Source organism: Scyliorhinus canicula, chromosome 2 (genome assembly GCF_902713615.1).
Source record: "Scyliorhinus canicula chromosome 2, sScyCan1.1, whole genome shotgun sequence".
Classification (NCBI taxonomy): Eukaryota; Metazoa; Chordata; class Chondrichthyes; order Carcharhiniformes; family Scyliorhinidae; genus Scyliorhinus; species Scyliorhinus canicula.
In genome coordinates this window covers 92,546,505-92,567,180 of record NC_052147.1, presented here as the reverse complement: position 1 = coordinate 92,567,180, position 20,676 = coordinate 92,546,505, and the positions used below count along the sequence as shown (strand labels likewise).

Genomic DNA, 20,676 nt, shown 5'->3' with positions numbered 1-20,676 from the left:
ACATGGGTAGCACCAGCCACCAGTACACCTGGCAGCAGGGATAGGTGCCAGAGACACCGACAGCAGCAGGGGTGCGGTGGTAAGGGGCCAGTGAGAATGGTCGGGGATGCGTGTGGGGACGGTGAAAGGAAACATGCGGGTGCAGGGGCTGCAGTGCAGACTAGGGCCACTGTGTAGTTTGGTGGACCTGGTTGGGCACGTGGCCTTTTCCCCCCTGCAGACAATGGACTTCAGAATTCAACCAGGAATGGTGGCCTTTGTTCTAGTTGCCGCAGGCCTGGAGGATGTTTGAGCTGGAACTGATTTAGGAGGACCCTGCAGCAGTGGACCCTGCCCAAAGGACTGGTGAAGCATCGTGTGTACCAGCAGCGCCTGTCATTCGAGGACCTGCTGGACCGGGCATTCCGTAGAAGACTCTGGTTGGGCAGTGTGACATATCTGCCAGGTTATGCCGCAACTGGCACTGGGGGGAATGGGGGGGGAGGACACCCGCTCCCGGTGGCCATCACGGTGACGGTCGCCCTGAACCTTTGCACCACGGGATCTTCCCAGAAGCTGAGTGGGGACGTGTCCTGAAATATGTTCAGTGCACAGGTGCAGCTGCACTGTCACAAAGGCCCTATATGCCTGGTTGTTACAATGCATCAAATTCAGTGTGGACTGAGCCCACCCCCGGGGGTTTGCCATCATCGCCGAGATGCCCCAGGTCCAGGGAGTGATCGACGGGATGCATGTCGCCCTAAAAGCCCCGGCCCATGACAGGCAAGTCTTCGCAAGTCGAAAGGGGTTCCACTTGATAAACATGCAGTTGGGGTGTGACCATGAGCTGTGTGTCATGCACCTCCGAGTCCAATACCCAGGCAGTGTGCACGACGCCTGTATGCTGGCACAGTCGACGGTTCCTGACCTCCCTCGGCTGATGGGCTGGCTATTGGGCGATGGGGATTTCCTCTCCAGGTTCTAGGGGACTCACCAGTGGTACGGCTGATCACCCCTTTCCATGAACACACTCCCTGCGCAACCCACCCCCCATGCAACCCCCTCTGTGATACCTACCTGCCTCACTCCAAGGTGCGGGCCCTGGATTAGCAGTAACAGCAGGTCTGGCCAATAGGATGGAGGTTGATAACAGCCAGCTCTGGGATGAGCTCTGGTGCTCCGCACTGTTCAGCACTGTCTGATTCCTGCCCACGGTATCACTTTCCTCCGTCCATCTGGATGACCCCTGCATGCGAGCTGGTCACATGGTCATCAAATCCCTGGGGTGGCAGTGGGGGGTATGGGATAATGTTGGGATACTGGAGCGGTGAGCGCTGGCTGAATTGCAGTCCCTGGTCCAAGCCCACAGACAACGTCGGCCCCCTGCTTGGCCAGACTAGGCTATCCCTCATACCACACCCCTTTGACAGAGCACCAAGGCAGGTCAGAACATTGTGGACCGGTGTTTAATGTGAACAAATATATAGAGGTTTGTGCCCTAGCCCCTAACATTATACTGTGCCTTGCACCTGTGCCAACTTAACTGGTGTCTACTTTTCCGGCCTTGCGGGCCCTTGCGCTATGCTTAGGTGGATCCCCAGGCAGTACATCAGGAGTGGAGGTGGCCTGCTTCAATTCTCTCTGTAAGATCTTATTTTTCATCCAAAAATAAGGTCCTGGATTCTCTGCCTTGCCGCGCCTGACCCGCCGGCAGGATTTTCCGTTACGCCGGCCGGTCAATGGTGTTTCCCATTGTGGGGCAGCCCCATGCCGTCTGGGAAACCCCCGGGCGCCGGCAAAATGGAGAATCATGCCGGTGGAGAATCTCGCCCCGGTACTCAGTCCGGTTGAAGAGATGTCCAAAACACCCTTTATTTTTCAAAAATGTACTTGCATCAAAACATAGATCAAAATAATACATTAACTTGTCAGACTGCAGCAAAAAGCCTTTGAAATTTTAACATAAGGAAAAGGTAAAAGAAAATACTTCAAATAAATAATTTCTACGGATGCTTTTTGGATTTTGGAAGGCTAGAATTATCGTAATAATCAATCATACGATCATATTCTTTAGGAAGTCCTTATCTATGGTTTAGCCCATTATTTACTCTTATTTTGTTCTAATTCTCAGCTGAGACCCCCCTCCCTGATTTGTTCAGAAACACATGAATCACTTAACAGGTGATGGTTAATTAGACATTAATCACTTACTCCAAATTCATTTTTATTTCCATGACACAGCACAGTATTCTATCCCACGGTCAAGGTCTTGCGTCCTGCCTGGCCTGGTCGTACTATTGTTACTAGATTGTTGCAAATCTGCTGAATGTGCCTTTGTATCTCTTCAGTGTGCTTATACAGTACATATTTTGAAACATTGTCAGTATCTATAGACAGTAGATCAATCGTCGGGTTTTAATAGTTCACTCATTTTTGTAAGACGCCCGTACTTCTGCAGACTGAGTATTTTTTTAAGAATTATTTTCTTCTCCAATATAGATTTGGTTGATTTCTTAAAGGACCCCAAATAATTAGTAAAGCCAATAACCGCACTGTGACCTGGGTCTCCTATGGCCGCCGTCTTCTGTGGCAACTGGGCCTGGATGGGCCTGGCTGCTGCTCGGGTGTCCTAGGTGGCGTGGTGTGACCATGCTCTGCCTGCTGTTCACCAATGCACCAGGGTCGGGAGGGGGGAGTCAGAGGCACTGTGCTGTTCCGGCACTTCCCCTGTGGGAGTCACCAGAATGGGCCTCATCACCACCTCCACCCTCACGGTGCCTGATGGTTCCCCATGCTACTCCATGGGAGAGGATTGTGAGCGGAGCTAACCCTTGAGGCTCCCCCGCCACATGGTGTTGCCAGTCCTGGAGGCCCACACCCACCCTGACCAGGGTCTCTATGCTCGTGGCCATGAAGCACTGAGTGTTCCACCTCACTTAGTGACTACGTCACCTCCCTCTGGGTCTGTGCCACTTCCCCAGTGTCTGGGCAATGCTGCCTGCGCTCTCGGCCATGGCCCACTGTGATTGGGCTATGCTCAGTACCGCTAGTTGGCCCTGGCATATGGCTGCCTGTGAGAGGGCAGCCTGTCTTGGGCTTCGTTCATCGTCCGCACAGAGTGCTCCAAGCCTTGGACATCTTAATCCATGGATGAAAACCGTCGCCCTCGTGGCCTCCACTGCGGACGCCACCAATGTGGTGTTTAGCTGGATGGCACGCATTGTCGACACTATGCTCCTGCAGATGGTTCGACGACTCCAACTGCACCTACAGGTGCTGGATGGTTGCTGACACCCCCACATGTCGTCCCTCACTCTGAGACTGCATCGCCACAATAGATGGGACCGCCCTTTTCAGAGCCCGAAACCCATCCGGACAGTCCCTGGGGTCAGGCTGCCATCTGACCATCTTCCCCCTCGGTGGTTCCTACCTCCATCTGCTGTACCATGATGTGTGTGGTGCACACCAGCTGGTGTCCCTGGAGTCTCTTCACTAAATTGCCTAACCGAAGTGAGTGTCTCTGGGATGCTGGGGCATGTGGAGATTGCTGTGACGGAAAGTCTGTGTCGTCCCCGGACGTATCTCCGGGGTATTTCCGGCTGCCAATCAAGGGCTCCTGTCTGAGTCCTCCTCCTCCTCGCCTCTCTCCTCCTGGGGTTGGAATTGTGGTTGGGCTCGGGGCCGGGGGACACCAGAAGGGTCCACGTCATTGCCAGGTGATCCTGCGAGACTCGAGACAAGATGCATGATTGGACCACGGTTGGAGTGGTGGTGGACGGGCTGGAGTGAGGCAGGGCGTTCTGGAGGGGGTAGTGTGGGGCTGGAGGGGGCAGTGGGGGTGGATCTGGGGGCTCTGGAGAGGACAGTGCGGAGGATGGGCTTGTGACACGTGCCATGGGGAACTGCAACTCAGCGGGGTGTCACTTGCTCACCCGATGCCGACCTCCGTCTCGTCGACTGCCTGCTTCCCGGGCTATGCTACTCGAGTCCAGGGCCTGCTGCGGTGAGGCGTGTGTGTGCGCGTCTGTCCGTCTTGGGCATGGGTGCAGGGAGCGGGATTCAGTCGCTGTGTGGGGGGGGGGGGGGGGGAGTGGTTACAGGTGTGTGAGGTGCGGGTTAATGCCAGGGCACAGTGGTAGCTTACTCACCCTGGTTGCCCTGAGGAGGTTATGCAGTTTTGTCCTGCACTGCTGGCCGGACCTAGCAGTATTGCCCATGGCACTCACAACCTCTGCCACCTGCGGCCAGGCCCGGTGCACGACGGCGGGGACTTCCCCACCCCGGGTACAGGGCGACCCATCTCTCCTCCACTGCATCTAGTAGGGTCTCCAGCTCGGCTTCGCTGAACTACAGTGCTGCTTTCCTTGGCTGGGACGGTGTTTGGGGAATGGAGTGTTTGTTTGCGGCTGCAGCTTGTAAACCTCTCGAATGCCAATCCTGCAAATCAGACACTGTTTTTCATTGGAACCGCTCGTATTCCACGTGGCGCCGGTGCTAGTCCCTTAATGGTTGGTGGATTTATATAGGAATGGTGCAAAATTCAGACCTGACATCGGCACTTCGTTTCCAGCACAGAGAATTCAGCTGCCTATCTTTAATTATAGATTCTAGCAATTTTAGAACATAGAACATTACAGCGCAGTACAGGCCCTTCGGCCCTCGATGTTGCGCCGACCTGTGAAACCACTCTACCCTATAGTGTAGAAGCCCATCTACACTATTCCCTTATCATCCATATGTCTATCCAATGACCATTTAAATGCCCTTAGTGTTGGTGAGTCCACTACTGTTGCAGGCAGGGCATTCCACACCCTTACTACTCTCTGAGTAAAGAACCTACCTCTGATATCTGTCTTGTATCTATCTCCCCTCACTTTAAAGCTATGTCCCATCGTGCTACACATCACCATCCGAGGAACATGCCTGTTAGGTTAATTGGGCCATAATTTCTTATTTTCCCTCTGTCACTTTTTTTTCTTCTTTATTAATTTAAAGTACCCAATTCCTTTTTTCCAATTAAGGGGCAATTTGCTCCCACTGGCCCGGGACCCTGGGAGGAGCCTGAGGAGATCCCGCCTGTCGATGTTCCCGGTGGCGGATCAAGGCAGCCCCTGGGTTGGGTGGTGGGCCCGTGTTGCCCGCTGCACTCAGTGTGATGGAGGTTTCGGGCCCGGAGGGCGACTGTCCGAAGGCTGTCAACCGCCCAGTGTCGGGAGCGCAGGGTGCACATGAGGCGCTCTGTAGCGGGGTGCAGGGCTCACTCGTGCCTGACACTGTCGCCCCTCACCCCCTCTAGGAGACTCCCATAATCTGGCACATGGTGATTGAAAGTTCTTTTGTTTTTCTGCCTCCGTAGATAGTTCAGGCAGTGTCCTATTCCCCCCCCCCCCCCCCCCCCCCCCCCCCCCCTCCACCAACACCCTGACTCCCTTCCCTTCTGTTGGTACAGAGGCGAGGGTATCTGGTCTGTCCAGCGCAAAGTTTAGTGCTTGTACCATTTGTTTTTTGTAGAAATGTGTTATGAACTGTTTTTAATAATTAGAGTATTCACCCACCCCCTCCCCGTACATTGGTACTGAGGGGAGGGTACCCTTTATCTCCAACACAAAATTAGTGTTCGTACCGTTTGCCTTGTATATATTTTTTACTGTTTAATAAAAAGATATGGCCACTTCACATATACTCCACATCTTTGGGTTGTGGGGTGAAACACATGCAGACACAGGGAGAATATGCAATCTCTAAACAGACAGTGGTATGGGATCGAACCGTGAGGCAGCAGTGCTAACCACTCCAACACCGTGCCACCCCCTCTTGTCACTTTTCTTAAAAGCAGAGTGACATGCACAATTTTTCAGTCTAGGGGAACAGTTTCTGAATTGAGAAACTTCCGAAGATTATAATTAGAAGAACTGCAACATTCTCACCCCCTTCCTTTCTAGCCTGGGATTGAAACCATCTGGTCCTGGAAGTTGGTTATTCTAGTGCTATCATTTTCTTCATTATTGTTATTTTTCTTGCGCTAATTTCGCTGAGTTCATTTCTCAGAGTCCGTATTCTATTGTGACCCGGTGGAGATAAGCTCTTCAGAATGTACCAGTACTGTCTCCCGCTGTGTAATGTTTGGTAGAAATTAATTGTTAGATATCCTCTGGTAGACTTGTCATGCAGGGGTAGGTCTTAAGCTGGGGCAGGATGTAGACCGCATCTGAGGCAAGTTTAAGAGTTTGTGAGATGTCAACACAGGAAAGCCAAGCCCTGCATTTACTCTTTCCAATCCAACTAGGTTGGTAACTCTTAACTAGGTTGATTTTTTATTTTTTTTGAGCTGAGTGTCTTGTAATAATTGGCTAATTTTTAAAAAATGGTGACAACCTGCCCATCTGAGTATTTATCTAAAGAGTTGCTGTTTTTCTTTCAGAAAATGAAGGATGACTCGGACAGTGATAAGTGGCAACAGATTCACCATATCCAAAACCTGTTTGCTTTCAATCTGTTCTGCCAAAAGCGCTTTGATGACTCCATGCAGGTTTTCGCTAAACTCGGCACAGGTGAGAACATGGCTATGTTTTTAAATGGTTGATGATCTCTAAGATCCACACTGCACTGTACAACATCAAGATCCAAAAGAAAAGATAATGGGTTAATGCCGTTGTAAAATTAATATTTATAATTCTTTCTTCCCTTTCTATAATCATGCATTGGTGATGCTAATTGGTGATGATTGATGATGCTAAACTTGACTTTTGCTGAAGGAAAGAGAGAGAAAAAGGAAGTAAGACAGTGTTGTAGTTTGGAGATCCTGAGAAGAAATTTGGAGTTGGAAACTGTGGTTTTGGTTTCAATTCTAAATACTTTGGTATCTGAAAGTAATGAACAGTTTTTCATCTTCAACTGAAATAAATTTGGTGCACACGCTTTTTATTAACTTTTACTGCATTTGATTTTTCAGATCCCACTCATGTGATTGGGCTGTACCCAGACCTGTTGCCAGCTGAGTACAGGAAACAACTTCAGTACCCAAATCCCCTTCCTGCACTATCCACTGCAGAACTGGAGAAAGCACATTTAGCACTCATAGACTACTTGACACAGGTAAATGCACATGATGGGGGATCATGACCTAACTTGATTTAAATGCACCTAAGAAGGAACTTCAGGGCTTGTACATACTGTCAATGAGCGTGCCTGGGTACTCATGACTTGCTCGATTTGAATGCTCCTGGAGAGGAGCTAGAGGATTGTTCAATACTTATCATAAATAAATTAACTTGGGGCACTAAGCTACCTGGTATGAGTGAATGTGTTTGGGGGGAACGTGCAGATGGATGTTTATACAACTAAGAATAAATGCACCAGGATTTGTAAATAGGTAGAAGGATTGGTATGCTACCCGATGTTGGTGAATATAATTGAAGTATTTGGTGCAGGACAGATTTAAAGGCCTGGGTTAGTATGTGACTGCAGCAGTAATTTTTTTTAAAACCCTGGCCAGGCTTTCTGGCTACAAAAGGGATAATTAAAGCATCGTAAAATTTGGGCTAATGGAATTTTGTTCATGTAGAGAAGGTTCGCTGAGGAGTAGATCATTAGAGACACTGGTTAAAAATTTTTATAGACCAGTACAGCACAGAACAGGCCCTTCGGCCCTCGATGTTGTGCCGAGCAATGATCACCCTACTTAAACCCACGTAACCCGTAACCCAACAATCCCCCCATTAACCTTACACTACGGGCAATTTAGCATGGCCAATCCACCTAACCTGCACATCTTTGGACTGTGGGAGGAAACCGGAGCACCCGGAGGAAACCCACGCACACACGGGGAGGACGTGCAGACTCCACACAGACAGTGACCCAGCCGGGAATCGAACCTGGGACCCTGGAGCTGTGAAGCATTGATGCTAACCACCATGCTACCGTGAGGCCCCCTAAAATTATGTAGCTAATGGGAGGAGCCAGGGACTGAAGCAATCAGGTGTTGAGTTTCAATTCCGTTTAGATTGGGCATGTGACACAGGAAAGAATCTGCAAGCTGATTCCTGAAGGATCCTGTCTCATAGAACAGTACAACACAGTACAGGTCCTTCGGCCCACAATGTTGTGCCGACCATTTATCCTAATCTAAGATCAACCTAACCTACACCCCTTCAATTTACTGCTGTCCATGTGCCTGTCCAAGATCGCTTAAATGTCCCAAATGACTCCGACTCCACCACCTCTGCTGGCAATGCATTCCACACACCTATCACTCTCTGTGTAAAGAACCTACCTCTGACATCTCCCCTATACCTTCCTCCAATCACCTTAAAATGATGCCCCCTCGTGACAGCCATTTCCGCCCTGAGAAAAAAGTCTTTGACTAGAAGCTCCACTTCTCTTGTCATCCAAGGCTCCTTCACCTTACCATTCTTTCCTCGTCTCAGTGGGACAAAACTATCCAGCACTCGCAGCAAGTGCTCCTTAAACAACCCCACATTACTGCTGTGAATTTCCCTGAGAACAATTGTTCCCACTTTATGCTCCTCAGCTCCTGTCTAATAGCAGTATAATTTCCCTTCTCCCAATCAAATACCTTCCCATACTGTCTGTTCCTATCCCTCTCCATGACTATGTAAAGGTCAAGGAGTGTGGTCACTCACCAAAATGCTCTCCCACCAAGACATCTGACACCTGGCCTGGTTTGTTGCCGAGCACAAGTCCAATATGGCCTCCTCCCCCCCCCCCCCCCCCCCCCCCCCTCGTCAGCCTATCTACATATTGAGTCAGGAAACCTTCCTGTACACACCTGACAAAATCTGCTCAATCCAAACCATTTGCAGTAAGGAGGTTCCAGTCAATATTAGGGAAGTTGAAGTCACCCATGACACCAGTTCTGTTACTTATGCACCTTTCCAAGATTTGCTGCCCAATCTGTTCCTTTATCTTTCTGCTGCTATTGGGGGGTCTATAGAAAACTCCCAATAAAGTGACTGCTCCTTACTTGTTCTGACTTACACCCATACTGATTCAGTAGACAGACCCTCCTCAACTACCTCTTTTTCTGCAGCTGTGATGCACTCCCTAATTAACATTGCTACTTCCCCTCCTCTTTTACCTCCCTCCCTATTCTTCTGGAAACATCTAAACCCTGGGACATCTGACAACCATTCCTGACCCTGTGAAATCCATGTCTCCTTGATGGCTACAACATCGTAGTTCCAAGTACTGCTGTTACTCTCCAAGGTGAACCCTCTAAATTTGGTCATTCTGCTAAATTATACAAAGATAGCTTGCTGGCCCCAAAAACAAAACAAACATAAAAATAAAAAAATCCAAAAACAAACAACTTTTATCTTACAGAATGTAGCTGCCCTGTGAACCAACTGGAACTCTGCACTCCAACTCTGCTCACAGTCAGCTGCAGTCTCTGTAAACTCCCGGCTCCCTTCATGCTCTTGGAGGAAATGTAGGAAATGAAATGAAAGGAGCACCTTTCTCCCTCCTCACCTAACTCCCTCAGTCACCAAACCCTCACTTTAACACTAATGCACACAATTTCCGCACACCAGTGCAAACAAAGTCAGCACTGTAAACTGACTCGCCTTTATACTGTGTGTCTCAAAGCGGTTTATCCGAGACATCTCTTTACAGCAAGCATTCCTGGTTGGCTAACTGTGTATTTAAATGTAGATTTTGACCTGAGATGTGTTTTGCTTGAGTGGAGATAAAAGATAGCAGTTCAAAGTTATTTTTTTTTTTCTTCTAAAATTTAGAGTACCCAATTATTTTTTCCAATTAAGGGGCAATTTAACGTGGCCAATCCACCTACCCTGCACATCTTTTGGGTTGTGGGGGCGAAACCCACGCAGACACGGGGAGAATGTGCAAACTCCTCACAGACAGTGACCCAGGGCCGGGATTCGAACCCAGGTCCTCAGCGCCGTAGGCAGCAATGCTAACCACTGTGCCACCGTGCTGCCCCGTTCAAAGTTATTATTAAGCATTGTTTAATCGGTAATTGTAAGCTTTTTTCTTGTATGATAGTTACTTTAATCATGTGTTAATAATAAAGTTTGTCTTAGTATAGCATGGTGCTTAGTAGCATGGTGGTTAGCATAAATGCTTCACAGCTCCAGGGTCCCAGGTTCGGTTCCCGGCTGGGTCACTGTCTGTGTGGAGTCTGCACATCCTCCCCGTGTGTGCGTGGGTTTCCTCCGGGTGCTCCGGTTTCCTCCCACAGTCCAAAGATGTGCGGGTTAGGTGGATTGGCCATGCTAAATTGCCCGTAGTGTTCTAAAAAGTAAGGTTAAGGGGTGGGGGTTGTTGGGTTACGGGTATAGGGTGGATACGTGGGTTTGAGTAGGGTGATCATGGCTCGGCACAACATCGAGGGCCGAAGGGCCTGTTCTGTGCTGTACTGTTCTATGTTCTATACCATAACCCTGCTTAGGCGTGGAAACACTCCTGGAGCGAAGTATCCTTTCCTCATAGTCTTATGAATTAAATACAGTTTTAGGGTTTCATCTGGTAACCGAGCAACTGTTGGGATCTGGTCCAGGATCGTAATAACTTGTAAATCATAATGTGGGTGACCCAGGTAAATACACATGGGGGATCAGACTTGACTTGATTAAAATGCATTGATAACCTGTGGATTGAAGCATGTAGTGATATGATAGTAAGGTTCACGTACTGGTGATTGAGTACACCTCCATTCACATGTTATTTCTAATTCTTGCCATTCCTTCAAGAAACGAGCCCATTTAGTAAAACAACTGCATGATTCAGAACCCTCTACAACATCACCCCTTGTGGAAGGAACTCCAATCATCAAATCGAAGAAAAAATTGCTCCAGATCATCGACACAACATTACTGAAATGTTACCTTCATGTGAGTAGGACAATGTTGTGGATCAGTGGGACAGACAGCACAAACAACTTTAAAAACAATTTTAAAATGTTAAATTTTCTTCATTCGTCTTGAGTTCCAAACTTGGATTAAGTGTCATTTGTATGAGCCTGTCTTCCTTCTGACACTTGCTTTGATAACCACTCTGCATGGACAATCATATTAGCAAGACTGAGATCAACTAATTGATAAAGACTGGGATTTGAACCTGTAGTCTTTTGTCGCTTGATACCATATCAGATGGTGTGTAGTCAAGGAGTGATAATTTACGGTGCATTTACCCATAAAAATGTTACTGAATATGCAAGTCTTTAATATATATCAAAAAGAGCACAGGTCCTAATACAGACCCCTGTACCTTTATCTGGTCGGTAAAACAACCATTCACTACTGCTTTCTCCTTTCTGTATCTTAAAATAATTTTGTATCCAAGCTGCCGCCACCCTTAATACCATGGGTTGTACATAGAACATAGAACAGTACAGCACAGAACAGGCCCTTCGGCCCTCGATGTTGTGCCGAGCCATGATCACCCTACTCAAACCCACGTATCCACCCTATACCCCCAACAACCCCCCCCCTTAACCTTACTTTTTAGGACACTACGGGCAATTTAGCATGGCCAATCCACCTAACCCGCACATCTTTGGACTGTGGGAGGAAACCGGAGGAAACCCACGCACACACGGGGAGGACGTGCAGACTCCGCACAGACAGTGACCCAGCCGGGAATCAAACCTGGGACCCTGGAGCTGTGAAGCATTTATGCTAACCACCATGCTACCGTGCTGCCCCTTCCACAAAGTTGTAATTTTGTTATTCACCCTATTATGTGGTACTCTGTCGAACACCTTTTGAAGGTCCATATACACATCAAGCACAATATCCTCATTAATCCTATCCATTATTTCATCATAGACTAACTCTATCAAGTTAGTGAGTTAACATCATAGACTAGTTAACATCATAGACTAACTCTATCAAGTTAGTGAGACACGATTAACCATTAATTAGTCTGTACTGACTCATTAATTTATACTTCCCAGGTGCCAATTAATTTTGTCCTGGATTGTCATCTCTAAAAATTCCCCCATCTCTGATATTAAGTTGGCAGCAGCTAGATTTAACCCTCCTTTTATTAAAAAGAGGTGAAACATTTGTAATCTCGAGTCCTGTGGTACGATCCCATGTCCAAGGAGAAAGATTGTGGCCAGAGCCTCCATACTTTCCACCCTTTTCTCAATAATCTATGGTGCATTCCATCCTGATCATGTGACCTTTCTTTTAAGGACCTCTTTTAGCATTTTTTATCCTATCCATGTAAGTAGCTCCTCTTTAGCAATTTTTAATCCTATCCAATATTGTGGCTCGACATTACTGCTAGATTTCAACACCTTCTTCTGAAGTCAAATACTAGGTCCTCATTTAGTACCTCACTGATGCCCTCTAACTGTGCTTCTTTCTGCCTCCCTCTTGCACTTATTCCCCATGTTAACCTGTCTTAACCTATTATATTAACCAGTGTGACACTGGGAATAAAAAAGTATATGTATAGAGTGCCTTTAATGACCACAGTGTCCCAACATACTTAACAGGCAATGCAGTACTTCTGAATTGTAATCACTGTTAAACTGTACTGCAGGAAACACAGCAGTAAACTCCCACAAACAACAATGTAATAATGACCAGGTAATCTGTTTTTGTGATGTTGATTGAAAGGTAAATATCAGCCAGGCTACTGCGGATAACTTCTATGTTCTTCAAATTTTTAAAAAATGTATTCATGGAATGTGGGCATTGTTGGCTGGCCAGCATTTATTGCCCATCCCGAAGGGCATTTAAGAGTTGACCACATTGCTGTGGATTTGGAGTCACATGTAGGCCAGACCAGGTAAGAACGTCAGATTTCCTTCCCTAAAGGACATTGGTGAACCAGATGGGTTTTTAAAATTCAGAGTACCCAATTCATTTTTTCCAATTAAGGGGCACTTTAGCCTGGTCAATCCACCTACCCTGCACATCTTTGGGTTGTGGGGGCGAAACCCACGCAAACACGGGGAGAATGTGCAAACTCCACACAGACAGTGACCCAGAGCCGGGATCGAACCTGGGACCTTGGTGCCATGAGGGAGCAATGCTAACCACTGCGCCACCATGCTGCATTAGATGGGTTTTTTTTTTAACGACTCTCAACAATGGTTTCGTAGACTTAATTCCAGATTTTTATTGAATTCAAATTTCACCATCTGCCATGGTGGGATTCAAATCCGAGTCCCCAGAGCATGATTCTGGATTACGAGTCCAGCGACAATATCACTATGCCACCACCTCTCCAAATAGTGTCATCATATTTTTTTATGCATGCCTGAGTGAGCAGACACAACCTCCGTTTCATGTCACATTAGAAAGACAACACCTCCAAAAGTGCAGCATTCCCTGAGTATTGCACTGGAGTGTCCATCTTGATTTTTGTGCTCCAGCATTGGATTGGGACTTGAATCCACAATCATCTGGCTTGGATAGGACTGTGACTAACTGGGCCACAGCTGACATAAATTAGATCCAAAGTAGCAATCCAAAGATGTTTTTTTTTCCTTTTGAGGCTGTGCAATTTTCTCCTGAGCTCTCACTACACCTCTTCACATTTTCTTTCCAATGTCGACGGTTCCCACATGACACACATCTAGATGTTCTCTTCCATACCCCCTGCTTCCTGAAAATATTCTGAAAGCTGTCAGTGATATCCTTTAACTTGGCACCAGGGCTCGCGTCAGTAGTTGTTAAAAACATCTATTTATCTGTCAGGCACTCTATGACCACTGCATTTCTACTACTGCATTTCTACACTTTGCTGTGCCCTCCCAGTGTTGGCATTTGTCCCGAGTGCTGTGGATACATGCTCACCACTGGACACCCTTGAGCTGTTACCACACTGAGTGAAAACAATTTTTGAGAGCACCAGACACCAGAGGATTCCAGCACTATCTAATTCTTCCTATCCTGCCAGATGGCCACCCACTAACTGTTCTCTTGAACTCTCTAACGGCAGTGTGGCCGCCTTCTGAATTCAGAGGCACTTCCTATATGCAAGATTATTCAGGAGCTGTTAGTTTTTGACACATTGTAATCCATACACACTTCTTCTAGAATGCACAAACACTAGAATGTCATGTTGTTTGTTTGCTGATAAAACCTGTTACTAGGCCTGCTTTATATCCAGCCTCTTGTATGTGCTGTGCCTTATTTAGTAAGTGACATCCAATTTGCTTTCATGGCTGAGTTGGTGGAGGCAACATGTGACTTGTCATACAAATCAAAATGATCTTCACTTAATTCTTGGTCTGTGCTGAAGCTGAACTCTGGTGGGATGGCAGTTGTAGTTCTGTGAAATTGCTTCAGCACCTCTGAACTACGGATGGTAATTGCTCCAACCACTATCCAGTGACCACTTGCATAATGATCACAAGTGTCAGGTAATGACAGGATTGGGCTACTTACACTGTGCACATTCATTCTTGGAAAAAATAAACTTTTAGCAGAATGTTGAAAGATGATCGTCACAATACACCAACACCTTCAACAAGTGAGAGGCAAAAACCAGGTGGGGTGGGAGGAGGAGAGAGCAGAAAAAATGCTGAATGGTTCCTCAAGCCACTTTAAACTAGTGTTTTGCTTCGTGAAATTAAAATTTTAGCTGGTGTTCCTTTTTTGGAATGTTTGATTCAATTTGAAACGTATCACTGTACCTGAATCTCCAAACCAAGCTACCCGAAATCCACAAGTAGTTTCAAGTTTCCCAATTCATAGGCTATCCACAAACGGACATACCCCATGTTCCCTAGAGTGCTTTGGCACAGGTTGGTAGGGACCAACAGTATTGGTACTGGTTTCCAGCCAAGTACAAGGCTTCTAGGCCCCCATTCTACCTCTCGTAATTACTCTTTAGGAAGCTAGCTTATCAATTATGGGCAGTGCCCTGGAGTAGTACTGATTTGCTTGGCTCATATATCAGAATCTGGAGAGTTTTTGATTTGATCACTATACATGCCATCTTCAAACTGAGGCACTCCTCTTTCCCCCGGCAAGAGTCATCAAAGAACCAGCTCCATGTTGTACTTCTGGCATTTCAATGTGATGTTCATTCTGGTAGGAAGAGCAGAGAAATGAAATAGTCATACTGTCTGTGCAATTGCGTGGATGGTATAAGTCATTGATGCTTACATGCAATCTACTTGTGCTGGGTGCTCCTGGAGCGAACTGTTCTCCCCACTAAACATTAGGATATTTCATCCAAATATCCTATTTTAGAGCCTGAAACTCCATGTACTTCCTTCCCTCCCACCAATGAATGCTGGTGTTAATTCAGTTTTTGCTGCCAGCTTGTGCGCATCATCAAAGGCAACATGCATTTATAAAGCACCCAGGGACCAAAATATTTTTTCTGAAGGTTCTTCAGGTTTCTTGAAGGCTCCTTTTTCATTCTAACTTGTTCCTTTATTAGATTATGCAGTGACATCGTAACATTACCTTCCTGTATTTACGTTGGCATTCGGGGTATTTAGACTTGCACAGAAGCATAATTCATCAATATCTGCAATAATCAGCAACTCTCCATTCAGCCACAACATAAAAGGAAAGCATTAATTTCCTAGATACTGCAGCATTTAAATTGGCACAAGAAAACAAAAGATATTAGCTCGCAACAAAAGTATTTTTTTTCCAAGTAACTGCACACGCTTCTACACACAAAATGCCATTGCCCTAAACACATTCTCCACTGACAGGCTCACGAGCTGCCACTGCCTTTCTTGTTGCTCCTTGAATCACATACTCTTTCTCCCCAGAGCCTCCTTGAATCACAGACTCTTTCTCCCCAGAGCCTGCTGTTGATAGCAGTTCTATCAGCAGCACATGTGGAAGAGAAACAGCCTGTGATTGGAGGAGCAACTTCCCCAGATTGGCCGGCCTGTGATTTTACTTTATTGGGTTTTAGGGGGCTTTCAGTGCAAATACACCCGCTGTCTCAGTGTATTTTGAACCCAGATAGCGCCATTAATGTAGTAAAACGTCTCCAGGTAGTTGCTGTTATCAAACAGAAGTTGACACAGCCATTTCAGGAAATATTGGGGCAGGTTGGTCACAGAGATAGGTTTTACGAAGGAGAGCAAGGGAAATGTGATTAGGAAATGTAATAACAGTGAGGAACTGATGACCAACAAGGCAGGTAATAAGCAGGACATTTATTTGGGAACAAACCATTATCTACATTTGTGCAGCAATAAAAAAGCTTGTTATCTTAACTTAACTTCAACTTTCAACTTCCAACTGTCAAAAAATCTCTGTGATTGGTCCAATCATATGATAGCGGATAGATTCACCATCCCCACAAAGGGGCACGTTGCCACATCCCTCCCCCTTCAAGTTCTTAATTAATGTTTTGCAATCACAATAAAACTATTTACAATATTACAGAGCAAAGAGGGGGAAACTTGTGCTGTCTCTGAATAAGTAAGTCTATCTGGCGATCTTCTAATTTGTTTAGAATATTGCAATTTTTTAATGGGTGCTTCATCAGTTGACATAGTTTCATCTGAAAGGAAAACTTCCAGTTTGACTTCTGGTGGCAGCCATGGTGTGAGTGGTCGCACATAGCAGCTCCTGCTCGAAGGCATAGAAAGAGCTCTTTTTACCCGGAAATAGGAGAAACTTCGACGGAAAAGGGTAGCTGAAGGTTGGATGAGAAGTTGTTCTCTCTCTCTCTTTCCCCCCCCCCCCCCCACCCCCCATCCGGGTGTGGTACATCTGCTGGTTACTAAACCTGGCAGAAGAAAGTTAAAGACCTGCCAAGGAGTTGGAAGAGACCTGTGGCGCAGCAGTTATTGCAAGGATGGCGGAGGGGGTAGGCCAGTACAGGGTGGAAAGCCCCAGATGGAACCATTGATGGCTTTCATCGTGTAAGAGTTCCGTCGACAAAGAAAAGTAAAAGTAATCACTTATTGTCACGAGTAGGCTTCAAATGAAGTTACTGTGAAAAGCCCCTAGTCGCCACATTCCGGCGCCTGTTCGGGGAGGCTGTTACGGGAATCGAACCGTGCTGCTGGCTTGCCTTGGTCTGCTTTCAAAGCCAGCAATTAGCCCTGTGAGCTAAACAGCCCCTGGAAGAACAAGAAAAGAGATGCAGGAGGGCTGATCGAAGTGAAGGGCTGGGTGGAAAGGTTCGAAAAGTGTCTGGAGTCGCAGGGGTCGCAGATCCGAGAGATACATAGATACATAGAATTTACAGTGCGGAAGGAGGCCATTCGGCCCATCGAGTCTGCACCGGCTCTTGGAAAGAGCATCCTACCCAAGGTCAACACCTCCACCCTATCCCCATAAACCCATAACCCAGTAGCCCCACCCAACACGAAGGGCAATTTTGGACACTATGGGCAATTTAGCATGGCTAATCCACCTAACCTGCACATCTTTGGACTGTTGGAGGAAACCGGAGTACCCGGAGGAAACCCACGCACACACGGAGAGGATGTGCAGACTCCGCACAGACAGTGACCCAAGCCGGAATCGAACCTGGGATCCTGGAGCTGTGAAGCCATTGTGTTATCCACAATGCTACCGTGCTGCCCAAATGGAGAGAGTGATGTCGGACCACAGCAATCGGATGGTGCAATTGGAGGCAGAGGTGGGGCTCTTGGGAGACCTTTGTAAGATACTGAGAAAAAAGGTGGAAGAACAAGAGAATGGGTCAAGAAGGCAGGACCTGCACATCATCGGCCTGCCTGAAGAAGTGGAAGGCACAACTGCCACGAGGCACGTCACGAGGATGTTGGCAGGGCTGGTGCAGAAGTGGATAGAGTGCACAGGTCTCTGATGCAGAAGCCTAGCGCTGGGGATCCACCACAGGTAGTGATTGTAAGACTCCAAGTTCGTGGAAAAAGAGAAGATCCTGCAGCGAGCCGGGGAGAAACTGAACTGTGAATAGGAGGGGAAGAAGGTCCGAATATACCAGGACGTTGGAGCTGAATTGGCAAAACGGATTTAACAGGGCCAAGGCAGTGCTTTATCAACGGCAGATCAGGTTCGGGGTGCCCTACCTGGCACAACTGTGGGCTACTTATGAAGGTCGGGAGTATTACTTTGTGATCCCAGAAGCGGCCAATGACTTTTAAGAGCCCATACTGGGGGAGAACAACTTTATTGGGAGGCGGCGGAGCTGGCACTTTGGAGCACAGAAGAAATGGGTGAGGGCGGGATGAAAGGTGGGTTTTCTTTTCCTCTCAGGTGGAGGGTTTTTTGTTAATTTGGGGCTTTCTCAGGATACAAGCTTCACTTAGAGAAAAGTAAGGTGCACCGGTGAATTAATTGAGTCGGAGGGCCTGCTTACGGGGGCTGCTATTCAAGGTAGCCAGAGACGGGTTCAGATATTTAGGGATCCAGGTAATGGAAGAGTGGGCGACGTTGCATAAATGGAATTTAACAAAGCTGGTGGGGGAGATTGGGGAGGATTTTAAGAGGTGGGATAAGCTGCATCTGACTCTGGCAGGGAGAGTGCATGTGGTGAAGATGAAGGTCCTGCCAAGGTTCCTATTCATATTCCAGACGCTTCCGTTTTTTGTACCAAAGGCCTTTTTCCGGAAGGTGGATACGCTCATTTCAGAGTTCTTGTGAGCGGGCACGGTGCCAAGAGTAGGGACGGTGCCATGAGTAAAGAGGGCCCTGTTACAGAGGCAGATGGGGGGGGGGGGGGGGGGGGGGAGTGAAATGGAGGTGGAGGGGGGGGGAAATGGAGGAGAGGGGGAATGGAAGAAGAATTTTGTACGGGGTCCAGTCTGAGGGCTATGGTGGCGACGGGGTTGCCACTGGTGCCAAGGACAGTCCAGTTTTGCAGCCCACGGTGAAGGTGCAGAACCAGCTGAGGAGGCATTTTAGGATTGGAATATCCGTGTTAACAAAGTTGTGTGAAAACACGGATTTGAGCTGGGGGGATAGACAGCATGTACAGGAAATGGAGAGAAGTTGGACTGGTGAGAGCAAGGGATTTGTACCTGGAAGAGAGGTTTGCTAGTATAGAGGAACTGAAGGAGAGGGTAGAGCTCTCGAGAGGAAGTGAGTTTAGATACTTGCAGGTAAGGAATTTTGCACTGAAGGTCTGGAAAGAGTTCCCCAAGCTGCCAATGTATGCCCGACTGGAGCGTTGCTGCTCCCGGATGTGGAAAGGGAGGGCTGGATCAGAGATATATATGAATGGCTGGGAGAACAAAGGTGGTGAAGAATAAGGAGAAGTGGGAAGGGGAGGTTGCGATGGTAGATAAATTGTGGAGTGAGGCGCTACGCAGGGTAAACGCAACTTCCTCGAGTGTGGGAAGAAGCCGGATGCAATTTAAGGTGGTACATAGGTTGCATAAGACTTGGGCGAGAATGAGTGGGTTCTTCCAGGGAGTGGCAGACGTGTGGGCGGGAACCAGCAAATCATGCACATTTTTCTGGGGCTATGAGAAGTTTTAAGACATACTGGCCGGGAATGTTCGTGGCACCAACAAAGATTTTGGGGGGAGGAGGCCAGGCCGGACCCTATGGTGACGGAATATCCGAGAAGCTGGAGTTGATGGAAGAAGGCAGGCGATGTCCTGGCCTTCGCCTCTCTGGTTGTCTGGCGAAGGATCTTTTTTTAAAAAATAATTTTTATTGGAATTTTTTACAGAAAATATAAAATATAACAACAAACAATGAAATGCAACAAAATAAACCATAACAACTGTAACACCCCCCCAGACCGTATCAACGCATGTATCATATCCCCCCCAACCCCAACAAAAGAACTTAAAAATAAATTAAAATTAAATAAACAAACATAGTCATCGTCTCTCTTCTCTCCCCCCCCCCCCCCCCCCCCCTTTCCCTCCCCCCAGGGTTGCTGCTGCTACTGTCCCAGTACCCTATTGTTGAGCCAGAAAGTCGAGGAAAGGTTGCCACCGCCTAAGGAACCCTTGTACCAATCCTCTCAGGGCGAATTTGACCTTCTCTAGCTTAATAAAACCCGCCATGTCATTGATCCAGGTCTCCACTCTTGGGGGCCTCGCATCCTTCCATTGTAGCAAGATCCTTCGCCGGGCTACTAGGGACGCAAAGGCCAGAACACCGGCCTCTTTCGCCTACTGCACTCTCGGCTCCACCCCAACCCCGAAAATCGCGAGTCCCCAGCATGGCTTGACCCTGGATCCTACCACTCTCGACACCGTCCTCGCCACACCGTTCCAGAACTCCTCCAGTGCCCGGCATGCCCAGAACATATGGGCATGGTTCGCTGGACTCCCCGAGCACCTGACACACCTGTCTTACCCCCAAAGAACCTACTCATCCTTGTCCCAGTCATGTGGGCCTGGTGCAGTACCTTGAATTGGATGAGGCTAAGCCGCGCACACGAGGAGGAAGAATTAACCCTCTCCAGGGCATCAGCCCATGTTCCGTCTTCGATCTGTTCCCCCAGTTCCCCCTCCCACTCAGTTTTCAGCTCCTCTACTGACGCCTCCTCCACCTCCTGCATAACCTTGTAGATATCAGATATCTTCCCCTCTCCGACCCAGATCCCCGAAAGCACCCTGTCACTCACCCCCCTCGCGGGAAGCGAAGGGAATCCCTACACCTGCCATCTAGCAAATGCCTTTACCTGCAGATACCTGAACGTGTTTCCCGGGGGGAGCCCAAATTTCTCCTCCAACTCCCCCAGGCTCGCAAACCTCCCATCAATAAACAGGTCCCTCAGCTGTCTGATGCCCGCTCTTTGCCAGCCCTGAAATCCCCCATCAAT

General features: G+C 47.7%; 1 protein-coding gene across 1 annotated transcript in view; it reads left to right on the top strand.

Annotated features, from left to right (window-relative positions):
- The window catches only part of vps39 (VPS39 subunit of HOPS complex), a 174,437-nt gene that overhangs the window by 79,282 nt on the left and 74,479 nt on the right, over positions 1–20,676 (top strand). Inside the window, exons 11-13 of the mRNA XM_038783024.1 lie at positions 6,401–6,530; positions 6,932–7,074; positions 10,713–10,853. Of these exons, the coding sequence (XP_038638952.1) occupies positions 6,401–6,530; positions 6,932–7,074; positions 10,713–10,853 (414 nt within the window). The remainder of the gene's footprint in view (positions 1–6,400; positions 6,531–6,931; positions 7,075–10,712; positions 10,854–20,676) is intronic.